The sequence below is a fragment of the Panthera tigris genome, chromosome A1, assembly GCF_018350195.1.
Source record: "Panthera tigris isolate Pti1 chromosome A1, P.tigris_Pti1_mat1.1, whole genome shotgun sequence".
NCBI lineage: Eukaryota > Metazoa > Chordata > Mammalia > Carnivora > Felidae > Panthera > Panthera tigris.
In genome coordinates, this window is record NC_056660.1 from 198,930,967 (window position 1) to 198,954,947 (window position 23,981).

Below are 23,981 nucleotides of genomic sequence, written 5' to 3' on the forward strand. Positions count from 1 at the left end.
TGGGTATCCGGTTGTCCAATAACATTTTCTCTGTCTACTGGATTCTCTTTTTGTATTTCTTTCTGAGGAATGCCACCCGCTCCTTTGGACTACCTACCACCTATATGATGACACCTGAAAGTCTACATCTTTTTCCATTTATTTCTCTCATTTCAAATTTATGTATTCAGTGCCTGCTAAATATTTTCACCTGAATGTGTAAAGGACACTTTAATTTCAGTATGTTTAACACTGAGAATATCATTTTAATCCCTAAAACTTTCCTGTATTCTATATAGAATGTAGAAGGATAGAAAAAGATTTTATATTTGTCACCCAAATTTGAATACAGTACTTACATGAAATATTTTTTGAGTGAATTATACTCTTTATGAACTCATTTATGATTATAAGATTTCTGAGGGTAGAAACCGTGCCTCATTTGTTCTGATTACCTTCAGGTCTTAGAATGATAGATGATAACCATAGGTACACAATGAAATAAGATAAATGGAAAATGGAAATATTTACTAAAACAGTGTCAGAATTCTATTTGATGTTGTAAAGAAACAGACCAAAAAAAAAAAAAAAAGAAAGAAAAAAAAAAGAAAGAAAAGAAAAGAAAAAGAGAAAGAAAGGTAATTAAATTCTGAAAGATGTGAGTAAGCAGTTAAGTGATTCTCACTCAGGGTGCCTGGGTGGCTCAGTGAGTTAAGTGCCCGACTTTGACTCAGGTCATGATCTCATGGTTCATGAGTTTGAGCCCTGTGTCAGACTCTGTGCTGACAGCTCAGAGCCTGGAGCCTGCTTCAGATTCTGAGTCTCCCTCTCTCTCTGCCCCTGCCCTGCTTGCATGCTGTCTCTCTCTCTCTCAAAAACAAACATTAAAAAAATAATAAAAAAGTAAAAAAAAAAAAAGAAGTTAAGTAATTCTCTTAACAGCAGCAAGATTTCTATTAGCTTGGGAAATAGCATAAGAGAGAGATGATAGGGAGAAAACCGAAGTTCTAAAAGGACAATAAAAGCTAAAAAAAAGTCACATCTTCAGACAGTGACCATTCTTCTTGAGAGGAAAGCTTACCAGGTCCCCAGGCTCCTTACAGGGAAAAATACCACATCCATACTTTCTTTTGAAAACACAAGCCCTCTGCAGTCTGTAGCTTCTTCTAGGCCATTTTCTATATCAACCTACTCTTCCTCTGAGTCTAGTTTACTGGACTATAAAGGGCACTTCACCAAAAGGCAATGGACTGGCCAGCAGAGATAGCGTGGCCCAAAAGAACATCTCAATGGGGACAATAGAGATTAACCAAACCAATCATATCTTCTCATCTGCTTATGAGACATATAGGGAAAGTCAATGGTTGATAGAAACAGCAACTACAATATACATCCAGAAAAATGAGCAGATACAATAGGAAATGCAGAAATAGAAAGGACAGGATGTGGTGACTGACCAGATGTGTGTGATTAAGGAAGAACAGAAAGAATAAAGAAAACCAGCAAGTGTTTACTTTGAATGCCTGGGGGAAAAGGTGGTAGCATGAGTCAAATGGCAAAGTCATGAGCATGGGTAGGGAAAAGAATAAGGCTGGTTTAGGATGTATTGAATTTGACAAGTGAGCCAACACTCCAAATTAAATATACCCAGCATCAACTGAATGCCTGTGTGGATTTTTGGGAGGGAATTCAGAATGACTGCAGAGCAATGCAGTGACCCACACAGGGCTAATGTGGATGCCATGAGAGTGGAGACAATGCCCAAGAGAAAAGAGCTATAAAAAAAAAAAAAGAGGGCTCTGTTTAGTAAAGAAAAAATAGGAAAAGGAGCCAGTGAAGAGGCAAAATTGTTGACAAAAAGCTGGCAGGGATTCTAGAAGTTTGTGATGTCATGGCAACTGGGGCTGGAATAGCAGTTTGTGTTCGTCGTCAGCAAATGGCAAGGGAAGCTAAAGATGATGAGGCTTGAGGCGGGACCACTGGGTTGTTGGCTGATAAAGAGAGCTACGTTCACCTGGTGGCAAGCCATATGTTTCAAGGAAGTGGGTGGGGGGGCGGAATAGACAATTTTTCAAGGAGTTATGGTAGTTGAAGGAAGAAATGCACAAGATGACAAAGGCAGGAGGTAGGCTTAAAGGAAGGTGAAGTTATTGTTCTCATTTATTTTTTAACAATAGGAGAATCTTTAGCATTTTTGTAAAGGTATATGATTAAAAGGAGTTCTGAGAAAACAGAGACACTGAGCTAAAAATTAAGAGAGGGTTATACAGTTGTAACATTCACACCACCCAGACTGTAATAAGTATAGTGAGCCCATTCCATTCAATTCATACTCCAAGTTCATAAACATTTAAGATTCTATGGCCCTTCTTAATGTGCATGAAGGACTCCATTAGCTCAAGTTGTCTGTGGCCTTGATAAATACTAACAAATAATTGGAGATTGCTCCATTTCCTACTTAACCTAAGGTCTTTTAATGTTGTTTCCTTTACTTTATATAAAGTCTTCTTTAAAAATCATGGAATGTTTTATAAAAATCCTAGAAATCTAAGACTTTAAAATTTCATTTCCTAGTGCCTTCTCAAAGTGTTCAAATGACAGAATGTTTGAACTTTTCTTAATTACTTCTGATTTAAGTGTGGGCACTAAGTATGTTATTTTTCTTTGTCTCTTTTCTTCTTTCTTACTTAAAAGCACTTCTATTTTATCAAAATATTTGGGCTATTTACATTATAACTTACTTTGCATATTGAATTGCTTTGAATGTATTTGTGAGATCTCCACCAAATTGGTATGTCCGGGATGTTGCTTCAATCATTGCAGCTTTGGTTTTGAAAGTGTTCAGGTTAAATACAACTCTTGGTATGTTGGCATACTGAATTAACCCCACCTTCAAGAAAGCATAAGTTTATTAAAGGCTTGTCATTAAGTTATAAATAATTTCTAATTAACCAATATAAATCAAAATCAAAAGTGCATTTGAAGTGGGATGATAGTATTTGATATGCATTTTCAATTTTGTTCTTAAGAATAGCTATTTTTCTTCCAATGGAATGACTTCTTTGTTAGAAGCTGTTAGTTACAGCAGTAGTATTTGTTGATAAGCAAGATCATGTCCTATCATATATGATTTGGTTCTCAAGAGTAATATTTATAGATTTTTGACTACAATAGTTATAGATTATCTAGTAATGGATTTTTAAGCAGTGCCTTATAATATTTTAATATGGATAATATTAGAATCCAGTTCATAACAGAAATATTAAAATGATATAAACTTTCTGATTAACAATGTATATATACATGTAAACAATTATAAGCAGTCATAGATGGAAGATAACAGCTCATCAATTAAAAACAGGTGCAAAATAAACAAAGAATTGTATTTGAATATGAAAGAAAAAAAGAGTGAGCTAATCAAAACAGTCAATTTGAATGCATTTATTGTTCTGGATTTCCCCTAATCGCAGACTTTAGCATCTTTGGAAGAAAGCTGCTATATGTGCAAGTAGGCAGGAGGTTTTTGGCCTTCAGAGAAAATGCCATTAGAGAGAGTCTCATCTGAGAAATCTGACAGATGGAACAACTTCTGAACAAGGTTGGGGCACATACCCTAATTCTTTAGATCAAGAAGGCCAAATACTTCTATTAATGTCCTTATTCTCAGCACTGAAATCATCCTCTATGCATAGGAGTTGGGGGCTTCTAGAATAGGAAGTAGCAATAAGAGGTCAGTATTGTGAAAGGGTCCTTAAGATAGAGGTCACTACGTAAGGAAGGTGGAAGGGGCAAGGCCTGGATTTCTGAGTTCAATCAGCTACTTTTGCTAGGAAGCAACTAAGTAGGCACTGGGAAGATGTGAAAAATATATTTCTGGAGCCTTCTCTTTAGGACAGGATGTAAGACTTGAGAGAGAAGACAGGATCAAAAATCACTCTATGAATTTCAAAGTCTAATATGAGAGGAAGACGGTATGACAGTCCCAAAACTCCTGTGTGAGAAAGGGGAATAATGAATAGAAGACTTAAGGAAATGTAGTATATTAGGACTTACAGAAAGGTCAAATTTAGATGGTAAGAAAAAGAGACTGTGTGAATCACCTCTAGAGATGAAGAAAATGCATGGGGGTAGGAAGACAAGAAGAGGAAGGCCATGAATTCCATTCAAGAGACTATTTAATAGATAAATAGTATAAATATTAAATAGTATAAATATAAATAAATAAATATAGTAAGTCATGTGATGGGGTAAGTCCATTTAGAGATGGATAAAACAAGCAGATACCTAGGAAAACTTCTCTTATAATGGGACCTTAACAGGATGCTATCCAGAAAGAAATGCTATACCTGGTCTTATTCATAGAATTTTCTGGTAAAAGCCCACAGTGAAACCTCCAAAGATTTGGTGAACACTAATGTCCTCTTAGTATTGAAAAGCAACATCAATGGAAAACGTATAATAATATTTTGTAATACTGTACAGGAAAGCAGAAAATCAAATTTCAATATAGCTAACTGTGAAGCATTTAGGGGAAGATGTTCCAACAATTGTTACTAGATGTTGGACACAAGGCATCAGATGACAGGAACAACCCAAGAATATACACTGGGAACTCTGTCAACTGGTTCTGTTGATATTGGTTCAACCAGAATGACCGTGAAAGGGCAAATCCAATAGGAAAGAAAGAAAGAAGACCCAGAACTTTAACAATAAATGTTATTCAGTTTTATGGAAGCGTGAAGCTTCTGTTTCTGAGTTTTGGATGCCTATCTCAAGAAGATAGAAAAGCAAATTAAAGACTCCTTAAAACATGGAGAGCTATACAAAATTATTAAAAAGTCTTATTCTGTGTAAAAAAGCAAGGGCTGAGTAAAATATGATAAAAGACTAAAAAATAACAAGATAGGATTATGCTGTTTATAGACTTAAAAATGTTCATTTTTGAGAGGGAGGGAGAGAGAGAGAGAGCATGTGGGAGTATGTATGGGGGAGGGGAAGAGAAAGAGGGGACAGAGGAGCTGAAGCAGGTTCTGTGCTGAGAGCCTGATGCAGGGCTCGAACTCATGAACTGTGAGATCATCAGTCTGATGCTTAATGGACTGAGCCACCCAGGCGCCTATTGACTGTCTATTGACTTCTCTACAAAAATCCCAGAAATTCAAGGACAACAAAAGAAATTAATTATTAGTCCAAGTGGCTATCAATAAAATAATACATATTGGATTTTAAAATGTATTGATAAATTCATAAGTTATAGGAGGGAAAAATAAGAAGCTGAAAAAGATGAAAATGCTACATCCTATATCTGATGCCTGTCAGAAATAGAAATCTAAGCTCAAAGACCAACACTGGACAACGTCATAGACAGAAAAACTCAATGTAGTGCAAATTTCAATTAACTGTCAAGGTTAATGTTAAATGCATTTAATGTGGGGATTTGAAAAATGCAAATATTAAGACCTCATATCTAACAATATTTTCTTAGAAAGAAATCTGTGGGTTAGTGTATGTATTATTCATGTCCATACCTGTGTCTTTGTGGGGCCTATATCCAGGCCTTGGACAAATTTTTCCAAAAAATTCTTTACTGCATCCCAGGGATAAATACTGTTTGACTCATCACATACAACCACAACATCTATGAGGGAAGGGCAGGCTACACAGGAAAAGATGAAAGAAACAGATTTCCATTGTTAATTCACTCTTCACACTTATATGCAAATAGGACAAAGTAAAATGGATTTGAGAGGGGTTGGGTGGTACTTGATAAATCCCGCCTCTGCCCTTCATGTAAGGTATTGCTCGGACGCTCTACACATTCATCACTTACTCTGAACAGCAGGTGCAAAGCTGGCCAAGAGCTGAAAATTGGGACTGATATCAGAACAAACACCAGTTGCATAATACTGGCTTCCGCATTGCTGTGCCCACAGGGGACCACACGTCTTCAAAGAAATGAGAACAATGACAAAACACATGGAAAATGTTAGTCTTCTACTTCTCCATTTGTAAAACTTAGAGATCATTTCTTTTTTCTTTCTTTCTTTCTCTCTCCCCCCTCCCCAAGAGATCATTTCTATGATTTCACAAGATACTAGAAATTGTCAACTCTTGAAACTATCGGGTCAAAAAAGCCTCTGAGAGAAAGTGCCTCAGAAAGAAAGAACAAACAGAAGAGAGGGAGAAGATAGCAGCTGGGCTGGGAGACAGTTGTCAGCGGTGTAGGGAGGAGACCCTCAGGTCACCGAACTAGAGAAAGGAGGTGCTTTCCTTCATCTTTTTGTCTCTCAGTTATCTGGACTTCAGGGGCTTTATCTATAAACGAGGATAATCATATCTACTATCATGCAAGGTGTTGTGAAGATTAAATGGTTCTCTAGATGTAAAGCATTTAGAACAGTGTGGGGTAAATAACACATGGCACATAGTTGTTAGCCAGCATCACTACAGTTGTTATTCTTTTTTTCCCCCCCAAAGTTTATTTATTTACTCACTCTGAGGGAGAGGGAGCGCAGGGGGGTGGGGTGCAGAGAGAGAGAGAGAGAGAGAGAGAGAGAGGAAGAAGAGAATCCCAAGCAGTCTCCATGCTGTACTGTTAGTGCAGAGCCCGATGGTGGGGTGGGGGTGGGGGTGGGGGCTCAAACCCATGAACTGTGAGATCATGGCCTGAGCCGAAATCAAAAGTTGGATGCTTACCCGACTGAACCCCAGGTTTCCCTACTGTTACCTTGAACAAAGATTATACTATTCACTTTTACTATTGTATTATATGTATACTACCACTTATTCTATTCAGCAGAAACCATGAACCCACAAGCCCCAGGATCAGGCAGGAACCTAAGAGTGCTCTGGGTTGGCATAGATGCCATGGTAAATGAAGAGTCCAGGTGTCATACACATGGGCAGGCCACCATGGCTCCTGCCCATTGCCAGCCTTGCCAGATCTTCCAAATTTTCAAGGAGAGTCCGAGAAGACAAATTCTTTGGGAAAATCCACTAAATAAACACAAATGAGGTACATGAACTGTCAGCTTTTAACGATGTTATAAGGTATTTGAGGACTTCTGATCCCCCTATTTCCACTGCCTAAAAGTCATCCAAGCTGGCACTTGTCTCCTTGCCCACATCATACATACTCCAATTCTTAATATCTCCATTAACCCAACCTCAGATCTTTCCTTTTCATCAGCCTTTCAATGCCAAGAACTCCTGATAAAACTGTGATTAAATCACACCAGAAAAACATTACATTAAATCCTGTTAGAACTGCTAGATGTAAAAGGAGAAAAGTGGGAAAGAGAAGTCTAGTTAAGATCCTAAAGAGCATCTACAAAGTTTAACATTATGTAAAGCTGTGGTTCAATTATTAAAATTTAACAAAAAAGTATGAACCTGCAAAAAAAAAAAAAACAATTGGAAGAATAAAAGGGAATTTGTTTGACCCAGTTTAATTGTTGGTTGCTCAAAGGAAAAGCAGCTGTGGTCATAGTTCATGCTCAGTGAATAATCCATAGTTCTTCCTCCTATAACACTACTTCATGATGCCAATTAGTTAAGGGAAAAATCACAATTGATGCCTTTGATTAGTTTGCCAAATAATGAATACCAATTATATTGATTAGTATCATCAATCCCCATCCCCAAGTTAGTTTTTTAAAATCACCTTGAAAAATAATAACTCAGGAAGTGTTCAAGAATTTTTTTTTTGTTTTAAAAGCAATGGAAAACAGCATTAAGAAGTTGAAATTAGAATATGCCAATTGTTAATGCCAGAACTACATTCCTGCTTTAAGCCCAGAACTTAAGCAGTTTCAAAAAAATGTGATGATTGTCAGCCTTTTCCACATAATTCTTAAGAGTATCTTAAGATTTTGACCTTTTAGGTATGTAAAGGAAGCTTTGGATTTTTTTTTCTTTTTTTTCCCTCTCTTTCCTTCCCTCTCTCTTCCCTCCTTCTCTGCTTGCTACATTGGTTGTTAAATTAATGTCTTAAATTCTCTTGCAATTTTATTTTACTTTATCTGAAGTTACAAATTGAAAATTTAGAAGTACGTCCTGTAATCTCTATATCTCAATATGTTCCTTTTCTTAAATTTATTCAACCTCAAAAGCAAATAAGCAAACAAAAAGAGACGAAAACAATCCTAGTTTTAAAACTTTGGAATATCATGAACGATGAAGATTTATTGCACTATTTATTTATGCTTTGAATTACACATATTATAAGTAATATCTGATTTATTGAGTGGTACCAATGTTTGAATACTAATATCTATTAGTAAAAGGAGAATGACATTGTTCAAAATTAATTATATTCTTAGAATAGTTAAGTTATACATCTAGGCTTTTGAGTTAGCATGTCGATGGTATAGACATAACTAATGTAAAGTTAAATTAAGTTTTCTATGGCTATTTTAACAGGGCAATAAATATAACTAGGATCATCTATATGCTGGTGGAAATGTCTAGTAAGATTGGGTTTTTATTTGCCTCAAAAACTTTTTTTTTCGCATGTGATGGTTTTCATTTTTTTATATAGTCAAATTAATCTTTTCAACAATTTCCTATATTATTTCTTCTGTTAGTTCCAAGCTTATAAATTTCCTAAAATTTTCATTTTCTTCCAGTTTTTTATATTAACTCTAATCCACTTGAAAGTATATTTGGATATACAAGTTATTAACCAATTAGTTGTCCCCAAACCACTTGTTAAAGAAGGTATTTCTATTTCACTGACTTGTAATGTTTTCTCACAGCATTCTAGAAACTCAATGAGAATAAATACTAACATGAAATCAGATGAGGGACCAAGACATGACTTAAATGATATCAGATTTGCCAAAGGGTTATAGCAAATGGTTAAAGACTCTTCAGCCTGGAAATGCACTCTCTGAATTAGCAGTACCTATCTTAAAATTCCTATGGGAAGAAGAAACAGGACCTGGAATTATGTTGTTATCAACAAATGCTAAGCACACTTTCCAAGGGCAAAGGATTGGTGTTCTTTTTGCTGCTTTCTTCTAAGACATTCTATGGCAATGGTTTTACTGGGTATCTTAATAAGTCTATATACCAATAGATAGGTATGCCACGTTGGATATCCACATGGTATGATTTATCCCAAAGCAAACTCTAATATTTAAACATCAAGATTTGATTTGATAGGTGGGATGGCGAGAAGACACTAACTTCACACTTTGAGACAGATGAGAATTTGAAAGGTAAATACTCACGAGAAATCCTCCGGTTCCTACGTTCCTTGTGAGTGTCAAGCCAAGGCTCATGTTGGTTTTCATTTCGGTAACATTGGGAATGCTTGTGGCAGCTTTCAGAGAAAAAGATTTTAAAAAGTGAATAAATCGTTGCCATTTATTTAAAGTTGTTAAAAACCACACTCATGTTTATATGTAGCATTGAGTTTAGTGTCATATATCCAGGTACTCACGTTATATATTCACATGTAGAGAAATGAAGGACCTTCAGTGATCTGGCAGCTCATACATTTAAATGCGTGAGGCTACAGAATGTAAGATATTGGGGGTGGTATCTGAAAGGGCATGACTTATAGGCATTTAAGTTTAAAATTTTTAAAAACAAAGTGCTGGCCAAACAAAACACATCTGAGGACACTATTTGGTCTCCGATTTGCCAACGCCCACTCTTTTCAAGGTCACAATGGCTCCATGTAATGCTTTATTCTGGATCAGAAAAAAGTATCCCTGAAGTGTTATTAAAAACAGCATATACATACAGAGAAAGACAGATACCATATGTTTTCACTCTTATGTGGATCCTGAGAAACTTAACAGGAACCCATGGGGGAGGGGAAGGGAAAAAAGAGGTTAGAGTGGAAGAGAGCCAAAGCATACGAGACTCTTAAAAACTGAGAACAGGGGCGCCTGGGTGGCTTGGTCGGTTGAGCGTCCGACTTCGGCTCAGGTCATGATCTCGCGGTCCGTGAGTTCGAGCCCCGCGTCGGGCTCTGGGCTGATGGCTGGGAGCCTGGAGCCTGTTTCAGATTCTGTGTCTCCCTCTCTCTGACCCTCCCCCGTTCATGCTCTGTCTCTCCCTGTCTCAAAAATAAATAAAAACATTAAAAAAAAAAACAACTGAGAACAAACTGAGGGCTGATGGGGGGTGGGAGGGAGGGGAGGATGGGTGATGGGTATTGAAGAGGGCATCTTTTGGGATGAGCACTGGGTGTTATATGGAAACCAATTTGACCATAAATTTCATATATTAAAAAAATAATAAAATAAAAAAATAAAAATGGCATATAATGGAATCTGACCCAAAGCAGTAGTGAGTGAATTTTATAAGGAAATTCTGAAAGGATGCTGAAATCACTCATCATCAGGGAAATACAAATCAAAACCACAATGAGGTACCACTTCCTGCCTGTCAAAATGGCTAAAATTAACAACACAGGAAACAACAGATGTTGACGAGGATGCGGAGAAAGGCGAACCCATTTGTATGTTGGTTGTGGTGTAGTCACTCTGGAAAGGAGTATGGAGGTTCCTCAAAAAATTAAAAATACTAGGCACCTGAGTGGCTCAGTCAGTTAAGTGTCTGACTTTGCTCAGGTCATGATCTCACGGTTTGTGAGTTTAAGTCCCATATCCAGCTCTAGGCTCTCAGCACAGAGCCTGCTTTGGAACCTCTGTCTCCCTCTCTTTCTGCCTCTCTCCCACTCATTCTCTCTCAAAAATAAGTAAACATTAAAATAATTAAAAATAGACCTACCCTATGACTATGATTGCCCTACTAGGTATTTATCTAAAGGATACTAAAATGCTGATTCGAAGGGGCACATGCACCCCGATGTTTACAGCAGCACTACCAACAGTAGCCAAATTATGGAAAGAGCCCAAATGTCAAACAACGGATGAATGGGTAAAGAAGATGTAGTATACGTGTGTGTGTGTGTGTGTGTGTGTGTGTGTGTGTGTGTGTGTAATTACTTGGTGATCAAAAAGAATGAAATTTTGCCATTTGCAACAGGTGGATAGAACTGGAATATATTATGATAAGTGAAATAAGTCAGTCAGAGAAAGGCAAATACCATATGATTTCATTCATATGTGGAATTTAAATAAGAAAATTAACATAGAGGAAGGGAAGGAAAAGTAAGTTAAAAACACAGAGGGAGGCAAACCATAAGAGACTCTTAAATACAGAGAACAAACTGGGGGTTGTTGGAGGAGTGTTGGGTGGGGGAATGGGCTAAATGGGTGATGGGCATTAAGGAAGGCATTTGTTGGGATGAGCACTGGATGTTGTATTTAAGTGATGAATTACTCAATTCTACTCCTGAAACCATTAATACACTATATATTAACTAATTTGGATTTAGAAAAAAGATTTTAATGTTTATTTAGTTTTAAGAGAGAGAGAGAGAGAGAGGGAGGGAGAGAGAGAGAGATAGAGTGTGAGCAGGGGAGGGGCACAGAGAGAGAAGGAAACAGAATCTAAAGCAGGCTCCAGGTTCTGAGCTGTCAGCCAGAGACCGATATGGGGCTCGAACTCACGAACTGCAAGATCATTACCTGGGCTGAAGTCAGACACTCAACCGACTGAGCCACCCGGGTGCCCCCACTAACTTGGATTTAAATAAGATAAATAAGATAAATAAGAAAATAGAAGAAAATGATGAGACTAGCCATGTAAAATAATAATCCCCAACTTCCTCTCTCCCACGCAACTAGGGCATCATCCACTGACTGTATCCATTCTTGAGCTGTGGAACATTGCAATTCTCCTCAACAGTATTATTTAAACATTAAATAATGTTTAAATTTGTTGGCTAATCTCTGCCTAGCCAACATTAACTTTAACTTACCATCCTTGACCCAGGGCCATTATTTTATTAGCTTTACCTAAAGGTCATTCTTGGAAGTCCTCCTTGTTGTCTCTTCCCTTTGTGTCTTCAAGAAAGGAGCAATCTTTCTAAGACTGATTTTCCCATGGACCAGTGATGTTAATTCCAACCAGTTAATTCTACTCTTGATAAATAGTTACTCCCTTTCATCACCTCCTTCTACTCTCCCTACAAATAGGATCATTCGTTTTTATCAGGAAAATCTTCATTTAACCCTGCTCCTCCGTCCGTTTTCCCAACTCTCCTTCACAACTCAAATTCTGTAAACAAAGGACTACTTTTACTTGTAGAACTTGTTCATGCCTCACATGCTCTTAAATTCTTTGTGATCCATTTCTCCCCTCAACACTATTAGATTCATAATCACGGTAAGAAATTTGCAAAATGTGATCTGCTGGAGTTAAAGAAGGTAACAGAGTTGGAAAGAAGAAGATAACAGAACTGCTATGTGTATGTTTTTATTCTTTTAAATTTATTTTTTGATTCATTAATTATTTTTCTAGTTTCAGGAGTAGAATTTAGTGTTCCATCACTTGCATATAACACCCTGTGCTTATTCTTTTTGTTTGTTTCAAGTTTTTATTTAAATTCTAGTTAGTTAACATGCAGGGTAATATTGGTTTTAGGAGTAAAACTTAGTGATTCATCACTTACATATAACACCTAGCGCTCATCCCAACAAGTGCCCTTCTTACTACCCATCACCCATTTAGACATCCCTCACCCGCCTCCCTCCATCAACCCTTAGTTTGTCTCTACAGTTAAGAGTCTGTTTCCTGGTTTGTTTCCTCTGTTTCCCCCCACCTCTTCCCCTATGTTCATCTGTTTTGTTTCTTAAATTCCACATACGAGTAAAATCATATGGTATTTGTCTTTCTCTGACTGACTTATTTATCTTAACATAATACACTCTAGCTCCTTCCACGTCATTGCAAATGGCAAGATATCATTCTCTTTGATGGCTGAGTAATTGTACAATAGTAATTGTAATTGTATATATACTACATCTTTATATCCATTCATCAGTGATGAACATTTGGGCTCTTTCCATAACTTGGCTATTGTTGATAATGCTGCTATAAACATCAAGGTGCATATGCCCCTTTGAATCAGTATTTTTGTATCCTTTGGATAAATACCTAGTGGTACAATTTCTGGTCATAGGATAGTTCTATTTTTAGCTTTTTGAGAACCTCCATACAGTTTTCCAGAATGGTTGCACTAGCTTGCATTCCCACCAATGGTGTAAGAGGGTTCCCCTTTCTCTGCATCCTTGCCAACATCTGTTGTTTCCTATATTATTAATTTTAGCCATTCTGACAGGTATGAGGTGGTATCTCATTGCAGTGCTTATACTTTTAAATTTATTTTTATTTAGGAAGATAATAAGTCAGTGCATGAATATAATTTTTAAAAAATAAAAAGTATAGGAGGGCCTGTGTGGCTCAGTTAGGCATCCAACTCTTGGCTTCAGCTCAGGTCATGATCTCACAGTTCATGGGTTTGAGCTCTGCATCAGGCTCCCTGCTGACAGTACAGAGACTGCCTGGGATTCTCTCTCCTCTCTCCCTGCCCCTCCCGAGCTCTCTCGCTGTCTCTCTAAATAAATAAACTTAAAAAAAATATATATACATATATATATGAGATGAGTATTCAAATGTTAGAGGTGATATGGTACACTGGGGGTGATATAATAAAATGTTTGAACTATATAATAAAACCTTTGAGTATTCACTCCTAATGTGTACATTTTTATTATTTTTGGAAATATTATGTAAATGTATGTTTATAATATGTATTATATATGTCTTATATAGATGAAGGTTCAAAATGTTTGAAGAGCACTGATCTAGTTCACCCATTATCTCCTTAAATAAGTTAATGATCTGTACTCAGTCTTCATACCCTTCAACTTTGGTAGCATTTGACACCACTGAAGTTCCTTCCACCTCATGTTGATTAAACTCCTATCTTATGCCAGAAATGATGCTAGAAATTAGGTGTACAAAGATGTACAAGAAACATGCCCTTGATTCTAAGTCCCAATCACTATTTTTGAATCTCTACTCTCCCTTGATTCCCTAACATAGATTTCCTAATCTATTTTAGTTCCTCAGAACTCTAAAAGTCGTCAGTGCTGGGTTTTTTTGGCATGATTAAATTGAGTAATTTTTTCGATGCACCAGGAAATATTGCATGGAAATATGACTTATTTAGCTTTTTAGTCTTGCACCTTTAATAACTTTATGCATTAATAGAAAACCTCTGAGATATGGATAATTAAAACAGCAATTCCAAACACAAAGGATCCAAAATGATGACTTTTTTTTTCTTTTAGAATGCAATTACTTAGTCAAGACCAGAAACAGAGTATTTCTCCTTACTTCTAAATGCAACCCTAGTACTGACAGGTGTATACTTAATAATTTGTTTTGAGGAGGGAGAGAGGTATGGATAAACTTAGATTTCTGTAAGGAATCAGCAAAACAATCTTAAACATTAATGGAAAGTGGTCCACAGTCTAGGGCTAGATGGTCCACGAAGCACACATTTCCCATGCATCTTGTTAAATCAGGTCTTCAATCTGCATTGAAAGACTGGATGCAATTGGACCTCATATGACTAAAGATACAAAGGTAAAAAAAAAAAGCTGTCTCTATTTCTTTAAGACAGAATTATGATTGATTTTGTTATTGTTTTTTAGTTAGGTTTATAACAAATGAGATCTTGTTATTTGTAAAAAATCATATTTCTAATTACCACTTACTTTGCAGATTCAGTTTTTCACATGTAGCAGTAGACAGATCAACAGGACATTTATACACGTCTCCCATTCGGTTCTCAGGAAAACCACTCCAAGGTGAACCAACCAGTAACCTAGAAATAGGAATTTTTTTTCATTAAATATAAAATGTTAGCTATAGTTTCTTAAAGATTAAAACTGACCACTAAACAATGAAAAAACCCACATTTAATTTCAATTTTTAATAAGAAAATAGTAATTCATATTTGTTCAGCTATAACCAGTTCTTTTTCCTTTCCTCTTAGCTGGTCCAAATTCTTAAATGATTTTAATATTTTTTAAATGATTTTAAATTTTATTATTTTTTTTATTTTAGAGAGAGTGTGAGTGGGGGAGAAGGGCAGAGATAGAGAGAGAGAGAGAGAGAGAGAGAGAGAGAAAGAGAGAATCTTAAGCAGGCTCCATGCTAAGCCCTAAGCACAAGGCTCAACCCCACGACCCTGGGATCATGACCTGAGCTGAAACCAAGAGCTGGATGCTCAACTGACTGAGCCACCCAGACGCCCCTGCGGATCCTGATTCTTGATGAATATGGGAAATACATTAGAAAAATATAATGCAGGCCACAAATGTGATCTGCATATGTAATTTTAAATTTTCTACTAGCTACATTAATACAATAAAAAGCAAAGGCGAATTAACTTAAATAATATATTTTCTCTAACATGATATACAATCATTATAAAAATCATTAATGAGATATTTGACATTCTTTTTTCCATACTAAGTCTTTGAAATTCAGTGTTCATATGTTAATTTACATAGGGAGCAAATGAATTATCTAAGTGGTTTTACTGTTTATTGTCTATATAAGGGGATCCTTAGCAAAAACACAGAGCAAATATACTATGGAGCTCTCCTTCCATGTTAACACATCAGTAGCCAGAATGCAGGAAGCAGAGTTTAGAGACTGGTGCTCACATCCTTCTTTGGTTAGTTTTATTTCCTACAGAGCTTCTCCAACTAGAGACTATTTCCCTGTGGAACCATTCATCTAACATTTCTGGTCACAGAAGAATAGACAGAAAGAGTCCATGCAAACAGTCTGATCTTTAGAATCTGTAGTAGGTTAATTACTCAGCATCATCCAGTTACTAAGAAAGCACATTTGATTCAATGTTTTTTCCTTGTCAAAGTTGGGAAAGATGAGATGAAACTTAAATTCTTTCGTGAGCCTTCTGCATAAATGTTTTAGCATTATTGATTAAATAACATGTGCCTCACACTAAGTGCCACAATGAGTACAGAAAGATGAAGGTGTGCTTCTATCTACTAAATCCAGTAAAGCTGTTTAAAATACATGCCAAGGAAAACAATAACAGTACAAATGAACAGAAATATATAAATAGGCTTCCCTCTGGAACAAACATTAAAATGGTCAGAGGATACAAAAATGAACACCAGAGGATGAAGGTGTCAGTCATTATTCTCAGCAGAGGGAAGAGTATGAATACAGAGGAAAGAGGAAAATACAGATTATTTTGAAAGGCAGTTAATGATTCACATAGCTAGTGAGAGCCAAGTGTAACTGATTCTGAAGCCCAAGCTCTTAACCCTTAGGTTATTCTCCTTCCTCTTAGCTACAAGAAGGCCTGGCATAGGGCCCAGATTGGGAAAGCTATCTGAACAAATGGGTTGGGTTCCAGAATAATCAAGGAATAGAAACTGGAAATGATGGTCAAGCCATACCTACTGTGATGGGGGTGTGGCTGTGTGGCGTATAAGGAGGCTGTGGACAGGAAGGACACCAGCCAAGGTCATCTGGTAAGCACACATCCACACTGTAGGCCCAGGCTGTACTGTTCATAATATAGGGAAGGGCAGAGTATGTTCAAATAGTACTAAATTGTGGTAATTCAGGTGACTTGTACTGTGCACATTTTCCATCCATCCTCACCAGCCCAAGAGAAACACACTGCAGAATAAAAGTTAAGTGTTTCTCATCTAACATTTAACCATCCTGTTCTTCAGAGCCTTTGGCAGTAAAGCACCATCAGCCACTTTTTTCTCAATGAGAAAGCTCAAAAGGCTACGTGCTTTCTCCTATTGCCTCAGTGTTCCCCGGATACTCTCCCCTTCACTTCCTCCAGCCTCATCAAAGAATTCAGGATTTGATAATCTCACACTCAGGAAGGGTTATGACATCTCCACTACTGTTGTGAGGGCCGTGGTCTCCTACGTTAATCAGATGGGAAGAAGAGAGAGAAAGAAGTATCTGTACAATTGTGTGCCTCTTAACAAAAAGGACGTGAAGGTACTTGAAATTCTCTCAAAGAATATACATAGATCTCTGGCAGTATTATGCCGTTATTAGACTCTTAACACAAAACAATAGAAAACAGTGGAAAAACAGATCATTCCAGTGACCGGTAAAGAACAAGGGTGTCCTTATCATATATGACTCATTTTTTAAATATGGTGAACCACATTAGTAAGACACCGACAGGTCATGCTAGCGACTGCAGAGAATGTTTCATAGAGCATTGCTAACTCCTTGTTGGCAACATTTCCAGTAGACTCTCCTCCTTGCTTTCACCCAGAGGCCTCAGTGAAATTCTGATTCCTGACAATTCATCCTCATAAGGAAAGGCTATGACATCACTAGTGGCTGCTCCAAAGGAATTGTGACATTCTTATATTAATCAGACAGGAAGATGAGGAGGCTGGCATATTTATTTATAAAATCTTATGTAATCAGCTGTAACAGGAAGAAACATGCCAGGAGAGAATGTTACAAATGTGAAGAATAGGATAGGTTAGTGAGTAAATCCTGCTGAAGTATGGCAAAGCTTCTTTGAAGTAATGGACTTAACTTAATCACAACCAGACAAAAGAGCTGCATGAACAGTCGTGTGTGCTGATTCTGAAAACAAAACAAAATCCCAAGACATAAACTCTTTTCTCCTGCAGTGAAACTGGGAATTCTTCCAAGATGACTTAAAATAACACTTACTGTTCAATTATCTTGTGGGGAAATAGTGATTATGTAGAGTTCCAAAACATAGCCAATTTGCCCACCTCCAGTGGAATTCAAAATACTTTGTTTAGTTAGTAAACAGTATTTATGGTGGTGTAGGTAGTTTTAAACCCACAATCCAGGGGCTGTTATAAATATCTTCCTTTGGTCCGTGAGTCTATAAACTCTCCAAGTGTTCCTTTAATACTAGCGATTTTTCTAGAGATTATTGACAGAGGTGTACTTAAAATAGTAGGGCAAAACAAGTTTTATTTGATGCTACAGATGTTTATTGCGATCCTGCCAGGCTGAAATTTTGCACCACACCAGGGGGTACCATTTCCATATAAATTGTGTGCCCTGGCCTTGTTAAGTATGCATCCTGTGAGGTTGTACATGGTGGCCAGACCTGCTATGTGCCAGACTCGATTCTAGGCACTAGGGATACATCAGTGAATAAGTCAGTCAAAAATTACTGGTCTTGTGGAACTTACATTCTAGTGGGAAAAGATAGGCAACTTTAATAAGTAAATAAAACATATCATGATGGTGATCAGTGCTCTGTGGGAAGAATGAGTAGGAGAGTTAGGAGTACAGTAGGATTCTCACACAGAGTCATGACACTGAGGCTTTTCTTTCCAGGAAGCAACTTTATTCGTGCCGGCACTGCTCAGTTGGGTTTGTACCAGAAGAACTGCACCCCGAATGCCACGTGGTGTAGTTTTTTATACATTTTCTATTTATTTGTCTCCATATATGGTAACACACAAACAGTCTGATTAAGTGGTCTCACGTTACAAAGTTGTGAGGGATGTTGTCACGTACACATATAGACAGGTTGTCTTGAGGTTTTTTTGTTTTTTGTTTTTTGTTGTCTCCTTGGGGAGGGGACCCTCCCACACGGGTGGGGGTGGAAGGTGTTGTAATCTTTATTAGAATGGTCAGGGAGGCCTCACTGAGAAAGTGTCATTTAAGCAAAGACTTGAAGGAGGTAAAGAAGCAAGCCATAAAATTCTGGAGGAAAAATAATCCAGGCCGTGGGAACAGCAAATGCAAAGGCCCTGTGGCTGGACTGCAGTGATAAGGAGGAATGTGGGAGGAGATGTAGTCAGATGGGTCACAGGACCAGATCCCATAAGACTGGTATGAAATTGTAAGAACTTGGCTTTGCCTCTGAGTGACATGAGAAAGCCACTGGAGAGTTTTCAGCACAGTAGTGATATGATCTGACATATTTTAGAAGGGTTTTGAAGGGCTGCTCTGTTGAGAATGATTGCCCTGGGGTAAAGGTGAAGCAAGTGAAGCATTTTGGAAGCAAATGCAAAATTCAGGCGAGAGGAGATGAGGGGCTCCCACAGGGCTCATGAGAAGTGATCTTATTTTAGATATATTTTGAAGGTAGGGCCAGTAGGATTTCTTGAGGTTAGTTTTTAAACACACACACACACACACACACACACACACACACACACACACACTTTCATCCCCCCCCCCACACACACACTCACCCCACACACAAATAATCAAGGATGATTCTGGGTTTCTCTGCTAAGAAACTAAAAGGAACCAATTAGTCATGATTAGATAAGGGGGCTACTATCAGTAGAGCAAGATTTTGAGATAAGGTGAGCTTAAGAGTTCAGTATGAGGTATTTTAAGTTTGAGATGTCTATCAGACATCCAAGGGGGATATTTACTTAGGATTAGAAGCCTATTGTATACAATATATTAATGTAAGAAATTTCAAAGTCTATGAATACACAGTATATAAACATAAATATTATTCCATACGTGGTTTAGTTTTAAGCCACTGACAACACAAGGGGTCTGGTGAGTTCTATATAGCTAGTTGCTTCTTGCTTGTAATGCAAAAGGAGTTTTATGATGGAAAGGGGAAGACTTCAAATCTCTAGGAAGGAGGAAGACAGGTAAAGAGAGCTCATTTTTAGCTCCTGGCTGGGAAATGCTGTTGTTATAAATTTAATAGTTAAACCCTTTGGCATGTGTTAAAAGGAAATTTTAGTTTCTAAACTTTATTATGCTACTTCAGACTCCGTTGGCTGCCAGATTGCTTCCTTAAATAGTGGGATGGCTAAACCCTCAAGGTCTCTCAGTTCCCTAAGGTGAAGTCCACCAACCTCATTATTGCTAAAACATCTTAAGCCTATTCTGTTTCATAAGAAGCCTAGAAATTAGCTTTTGCACTGGAAACAAATGAGTCAATAAAAGCTGATTCTGTTACATTGACTCATCCAACATGAGGTTTTCCTAAAGTTAAAATCAAAAGCTGATATTTTCAATTTAAAGCCTTGTGATGACATAAATTCCACATTCTTGGAAGGAAAGGAATGGTCTTAAGACCACCATATTTTTATAAATCAAAGCCCATGAGATAGTACCTTTCAAACAAGGTTCTTTGGCAGATGGTTGTTTTATGAATGAGAAAATTTGGAAAAGCAACATTTATGAACTGCTTTACAGTTTATAAAGTACGTTTTATGTACATTGTCTCCTTTGATGCTTGTAAATTCCCAGAGAAGTCAAGTGTTACAACTATTCCTGTTTTCCTATGAAAAACCAAGTCTCAGTGTCTACTTGGCAACAAAGTCTAGAGCTGCACCTGTGTGCTTTCATTCCAAACCCCTGATTCTTTCTATCATAGTAAGTTCTGTTTAGAAGTCTCCCAGAGAAGAGATACTCATTGTCTGCCCATCCTATTGGCTATAAACAAATTAACAAACAGTTCCAACCTGTGCCACTTAGTATTCCCTAAATCCCTTGTCAGATGGAGCTAGACTGATGGAAAAGTTTCAGACAACTGGCCACCAGGAAGGTGCGCATGTGTAAGCCCCATTCACCTTTGTAAATGAACTTTGTTCCAGGAACAGACATTCAGGCATTAACATAGAGGAAAGCTTTAAATTATGAGCCAAGCTAGTGAGGCGTGGAGAATTTTCCCAGATCACTGCAGGTCTCCAGATATTTGAGAGCAGCAGATCCAACCCCTGTGCAAGTCACAAAAGATGGGTGTGTATGTGTGTTTGTTTGTAGGTATATGCACAAATTTGTGTCCAGAGTGGGGGAAGGGAGAAGCAAGTCAGAGCAGGGATATTTAAAATGGCTTTTCTAGGGGCGCCTGGGTGGCTCAGTCGGTTAAGCGGCCGACTTCTGCTCAGGTCATGATCTCGCGGTCCGTGAGTTCGAGCCCCGCGTCGGGCTCTGTGCTGACAGCTCAGAGCCTGGAGCCTGTTTCAGATTCTGTGTCTCCCTCTCTCTGACCCTCCCCCATTCATGCTCTGTCTCTCTGTCTCAAAAATAAATAAACGTTAAAAAAAAATTAAAAATAAATAAATAAATAAAATAAAATGGCTTTTCTATTATAGATTTTTATTTATGATAAGTAACACCAACTATGGAAAAAGTCTAGCCATAAAGATTATTTTAAAATGGAAAAGAAATGAATTATGGTGTAACAAATATATGTGGATCAACACCAGCGTGGTCCGTGGGGTTCTAAAAGGTACTTGGTTCCCTATTTATTCTGCCCCTAGAGAAGGTCCTTGTTGACAAGAGACATGCCATTTTGCACATCCATATTAGTTGTGTTGAGTGATGGCTTAATTATATGGCAATACCATAATTATTTATAAAAATATTGACAATAAATTTTTAAACTTAAAAGTGTAAGACTATTACAGTCAGACTTCTTATGCCTTTCCAGAAACAAAAATTAGAGTAAGTCACAAGTTAGTGAAAATAACATGGAATGGAAGAACAAAAAGGAATATATATGTCATGGGTTTAAACTAAAAGCAAACCCTGTGAATAAACAAAGTAAGCATGTTAAATGGCCCTGCCAGGCTAACCTAATGGCAGGAGAATTTTATCTTTGGAAAAAGACATAAAGGATGATATTGGCTAATATTTAAAGGCCACAATGAAAGACAAAGACATGATTATTTTGGAAAAGGGATCAGAATAGCATTCTTGGCCAAGAAGAAGAAGAAATGGACTGAAGCTAATCCAATATGCATGGAAGTTAATTGATGACAGATGAGAAATGGTTGAGAAACAGGCAGTGGAGAGAGGTAGGGAAAAACTTGTTACTAAAAATCCTGATTTTCTTCCTACGTATTTTTACACAGTGCTGAGGAGAGTAACTCACATGTGCATAGTGGTTTAGTTTTTGTTTTTGCTTTGTGTTTTACAGTGGACATAATTTATTTTTTTAAATAGTGGACATAGTTTATTTATGTTTTTTAAGGTTTTGTTTTATTTTTTAAAGTTTATTTATTTTGAGAAAGAGAGACAGTGCGAGCGGGGGGGAGGCAGAGAGAGAGGGAGACAGAGAATCCCAAGCAGGCTCTGCACTGTCAGCACGGAGCCAGATGTGGGGCTTGAACTCACAGAACCATGAGATCGTGATCTGTGCCGAAACCAAGAGTCAGACGCTTAGCCAACTGAGCCACTCAGGAGCCCCAAGGTTTTATTTTGAGTCCAGTTAGTTAACATACAATGTAATATTAGTTTTAGGTGTACAATACAGTGATTCAACATTTCCATACAACACCTGGTGCTCATTGCAAAAAGTGCACTCCTTCATCACTCTACTTAACCACATCCTCCACCCACCTCCCCTCTGATAACCATCAGTTTGTTCTCTATAGTTAAGACTAGTTCTCTCTCTCTCTTTCCCCCTTTGTTTAGTTTCTTAAATTCCTCGAAGGGTAGAATCTTATGGTATTTGCCTTTCTCTGAGTTATTTCACTTAGCATTGCACTCCATCCATGTTGTTATAAATGGCAAGGTTTCATTCTTTCTGTGACTGAATACTATTCCATTGTGTTTACATACCACATCTTCTTTACACATTCATCAATAGATGGACACTTGGGCTGCTTCTATATCATGGCTATTGTAAATAATGCTGCAATAAACATAGGGTGCATACATCCCTTTGAATTTGTGTTTTTGTATTATTTGGGTAAATACTCAAAGTAGTGTGATTGCTGGATCATAGGGTAGTTGTATTTCTAACTTTTTGAGGAATCTCTATACTGTTTTCCACAATGGCTGCACTAGTTTTCATTCCCGCCAGCGGTGCAAGAGAGTTCCCCTTTCTCCACATCCTTGCCAACATCTGTTGTTTCTTGTGTTGTTGATTTTAGCTATTCTGACAGGTTTGAGGTAGTATCTCATTGTAGTTTTGATTTGCATTTCCCTGATGGTAAGTGACGATGAACATCGTCTCATGTGTATGTTGCCATCTGTATGTCTTTGGGGGAATTGTCTGTTCATGTCTTATGTACATTTTTTAGTTGACTTGTTTTTTGAGTGTTGAGTTTTATAAATTATTTATATATTTTGCAAACAAACCCTTTATGGAATATGTCATTTGCAAATATCTTTCCCCATTCCATAGGTTACCTTTTAGTTTTTTTTTTTTTTATTGTTTCCTTCACTATGCAGAAGCTTTTTATTTTGATAAATCCCAATAGTTTATTTTTGATTTTGTTTCTCTGGCCTCAGGAGACATATCTATAAAGATGTTACTATGGCTGATGTCAAGAAGTTACTGTGTGTGTTCTCTTCACACATTCTTATGGCTTCAGGCCTTGAATTTAGGTCTTTAATCCACTTTGAATTTATTTTTGTGTATGGGGTAAGAAAGTTTCTTTCTTTTGCATGCTGCTGTCCAGTTTTCCAAACACCATTTATTGAAGAGACTATCTTTTTCCTGCTTTATTGAAGATTAATTGACCATATAGTTGTGGGTTTATTTCTGGGTTTTCTTTTCTGTTCCATTGATCTACGTGTCTATTTTTATGCCAGTACCATACTGTTTTGATTACTACAGCTTTGTAATATAACTTAAAGTCTGGAATTATGATGCCTCCAGCTTTGCTTTTCTTTTTTAAGATTGTTTTGGCTATTTGAGGTCTTTGTGGTTCCATACAAATTTTAGGATTTTTTGTTCTGTGAAAAATGCTATTGGTATTCTGATAGGTATTGCATTAAATGTGTAGATTGCTTTGGGAAGTATAGACATTTTAACAATATTCTTCCAATCCATGAGAATGGAATGCCATACCATTTCATTGTCATTTTCAACTTATTTTATCATTGTTTTATAATTTTCAGAGTATAGGTCTTTTACCTCTTTGGTTGGTTTATTCCTACAGTGGTTTATTTTTTGAAGTACTTCACTTTTTTTTTAAAACTAACATACAGGTTTTATTTCACCAGTGAAGTGCTTTACTTTTATTCTCTCACGAGGTGCTCAAAACATTCTGGTTTGGTAGGGATGGCCCTCTCTTTGTGCTCCAGAGAGGGCATGTGACTTTTTCAAAGTCAGCCAGCTA

At 37.2% G+C, this 23,981-nt stretch overlaps 1 protein-coding gene across 1 annotated transcript in view; it reads right to left on the minus strand.

Moving 5' to 3' along the window:
* Positions 1 to 23,981, minus strand: part of ITGA2 (integrin subunit alpha 2) — a 109,015-nt gene that overhangs the window by 52,145 nt on the left and 32,889 nt on the right. Inside the window, exons 3-7 of the mRNA XM_015535079.2 lie at positions 14,628 to 14,737; positions 9,213 to 9,304; positions 5,810 to 5,924; positions 5,508 to 5,635; positions 2,721 to 2,869 (exon numbers count right to left, since the gene is read on the minus strand). Coding sequence (XP_015390565.1) covers positions 2,721 to 2,869; positions 5,508 to 5,635; positions 5,810 to 5,924; positions 9,213 to 9,304; positions 14,628 to 14,737 — 594 coding nt within the window. The remainder of the gene's footprint in view (positions 1 to 2,720; positions 2,870 to 5,507; positions 5,636 to 5,809; positions 5,925 to 9,212; positions 9,305 to 14,627; positions 14,738 to 23,981) is intronic.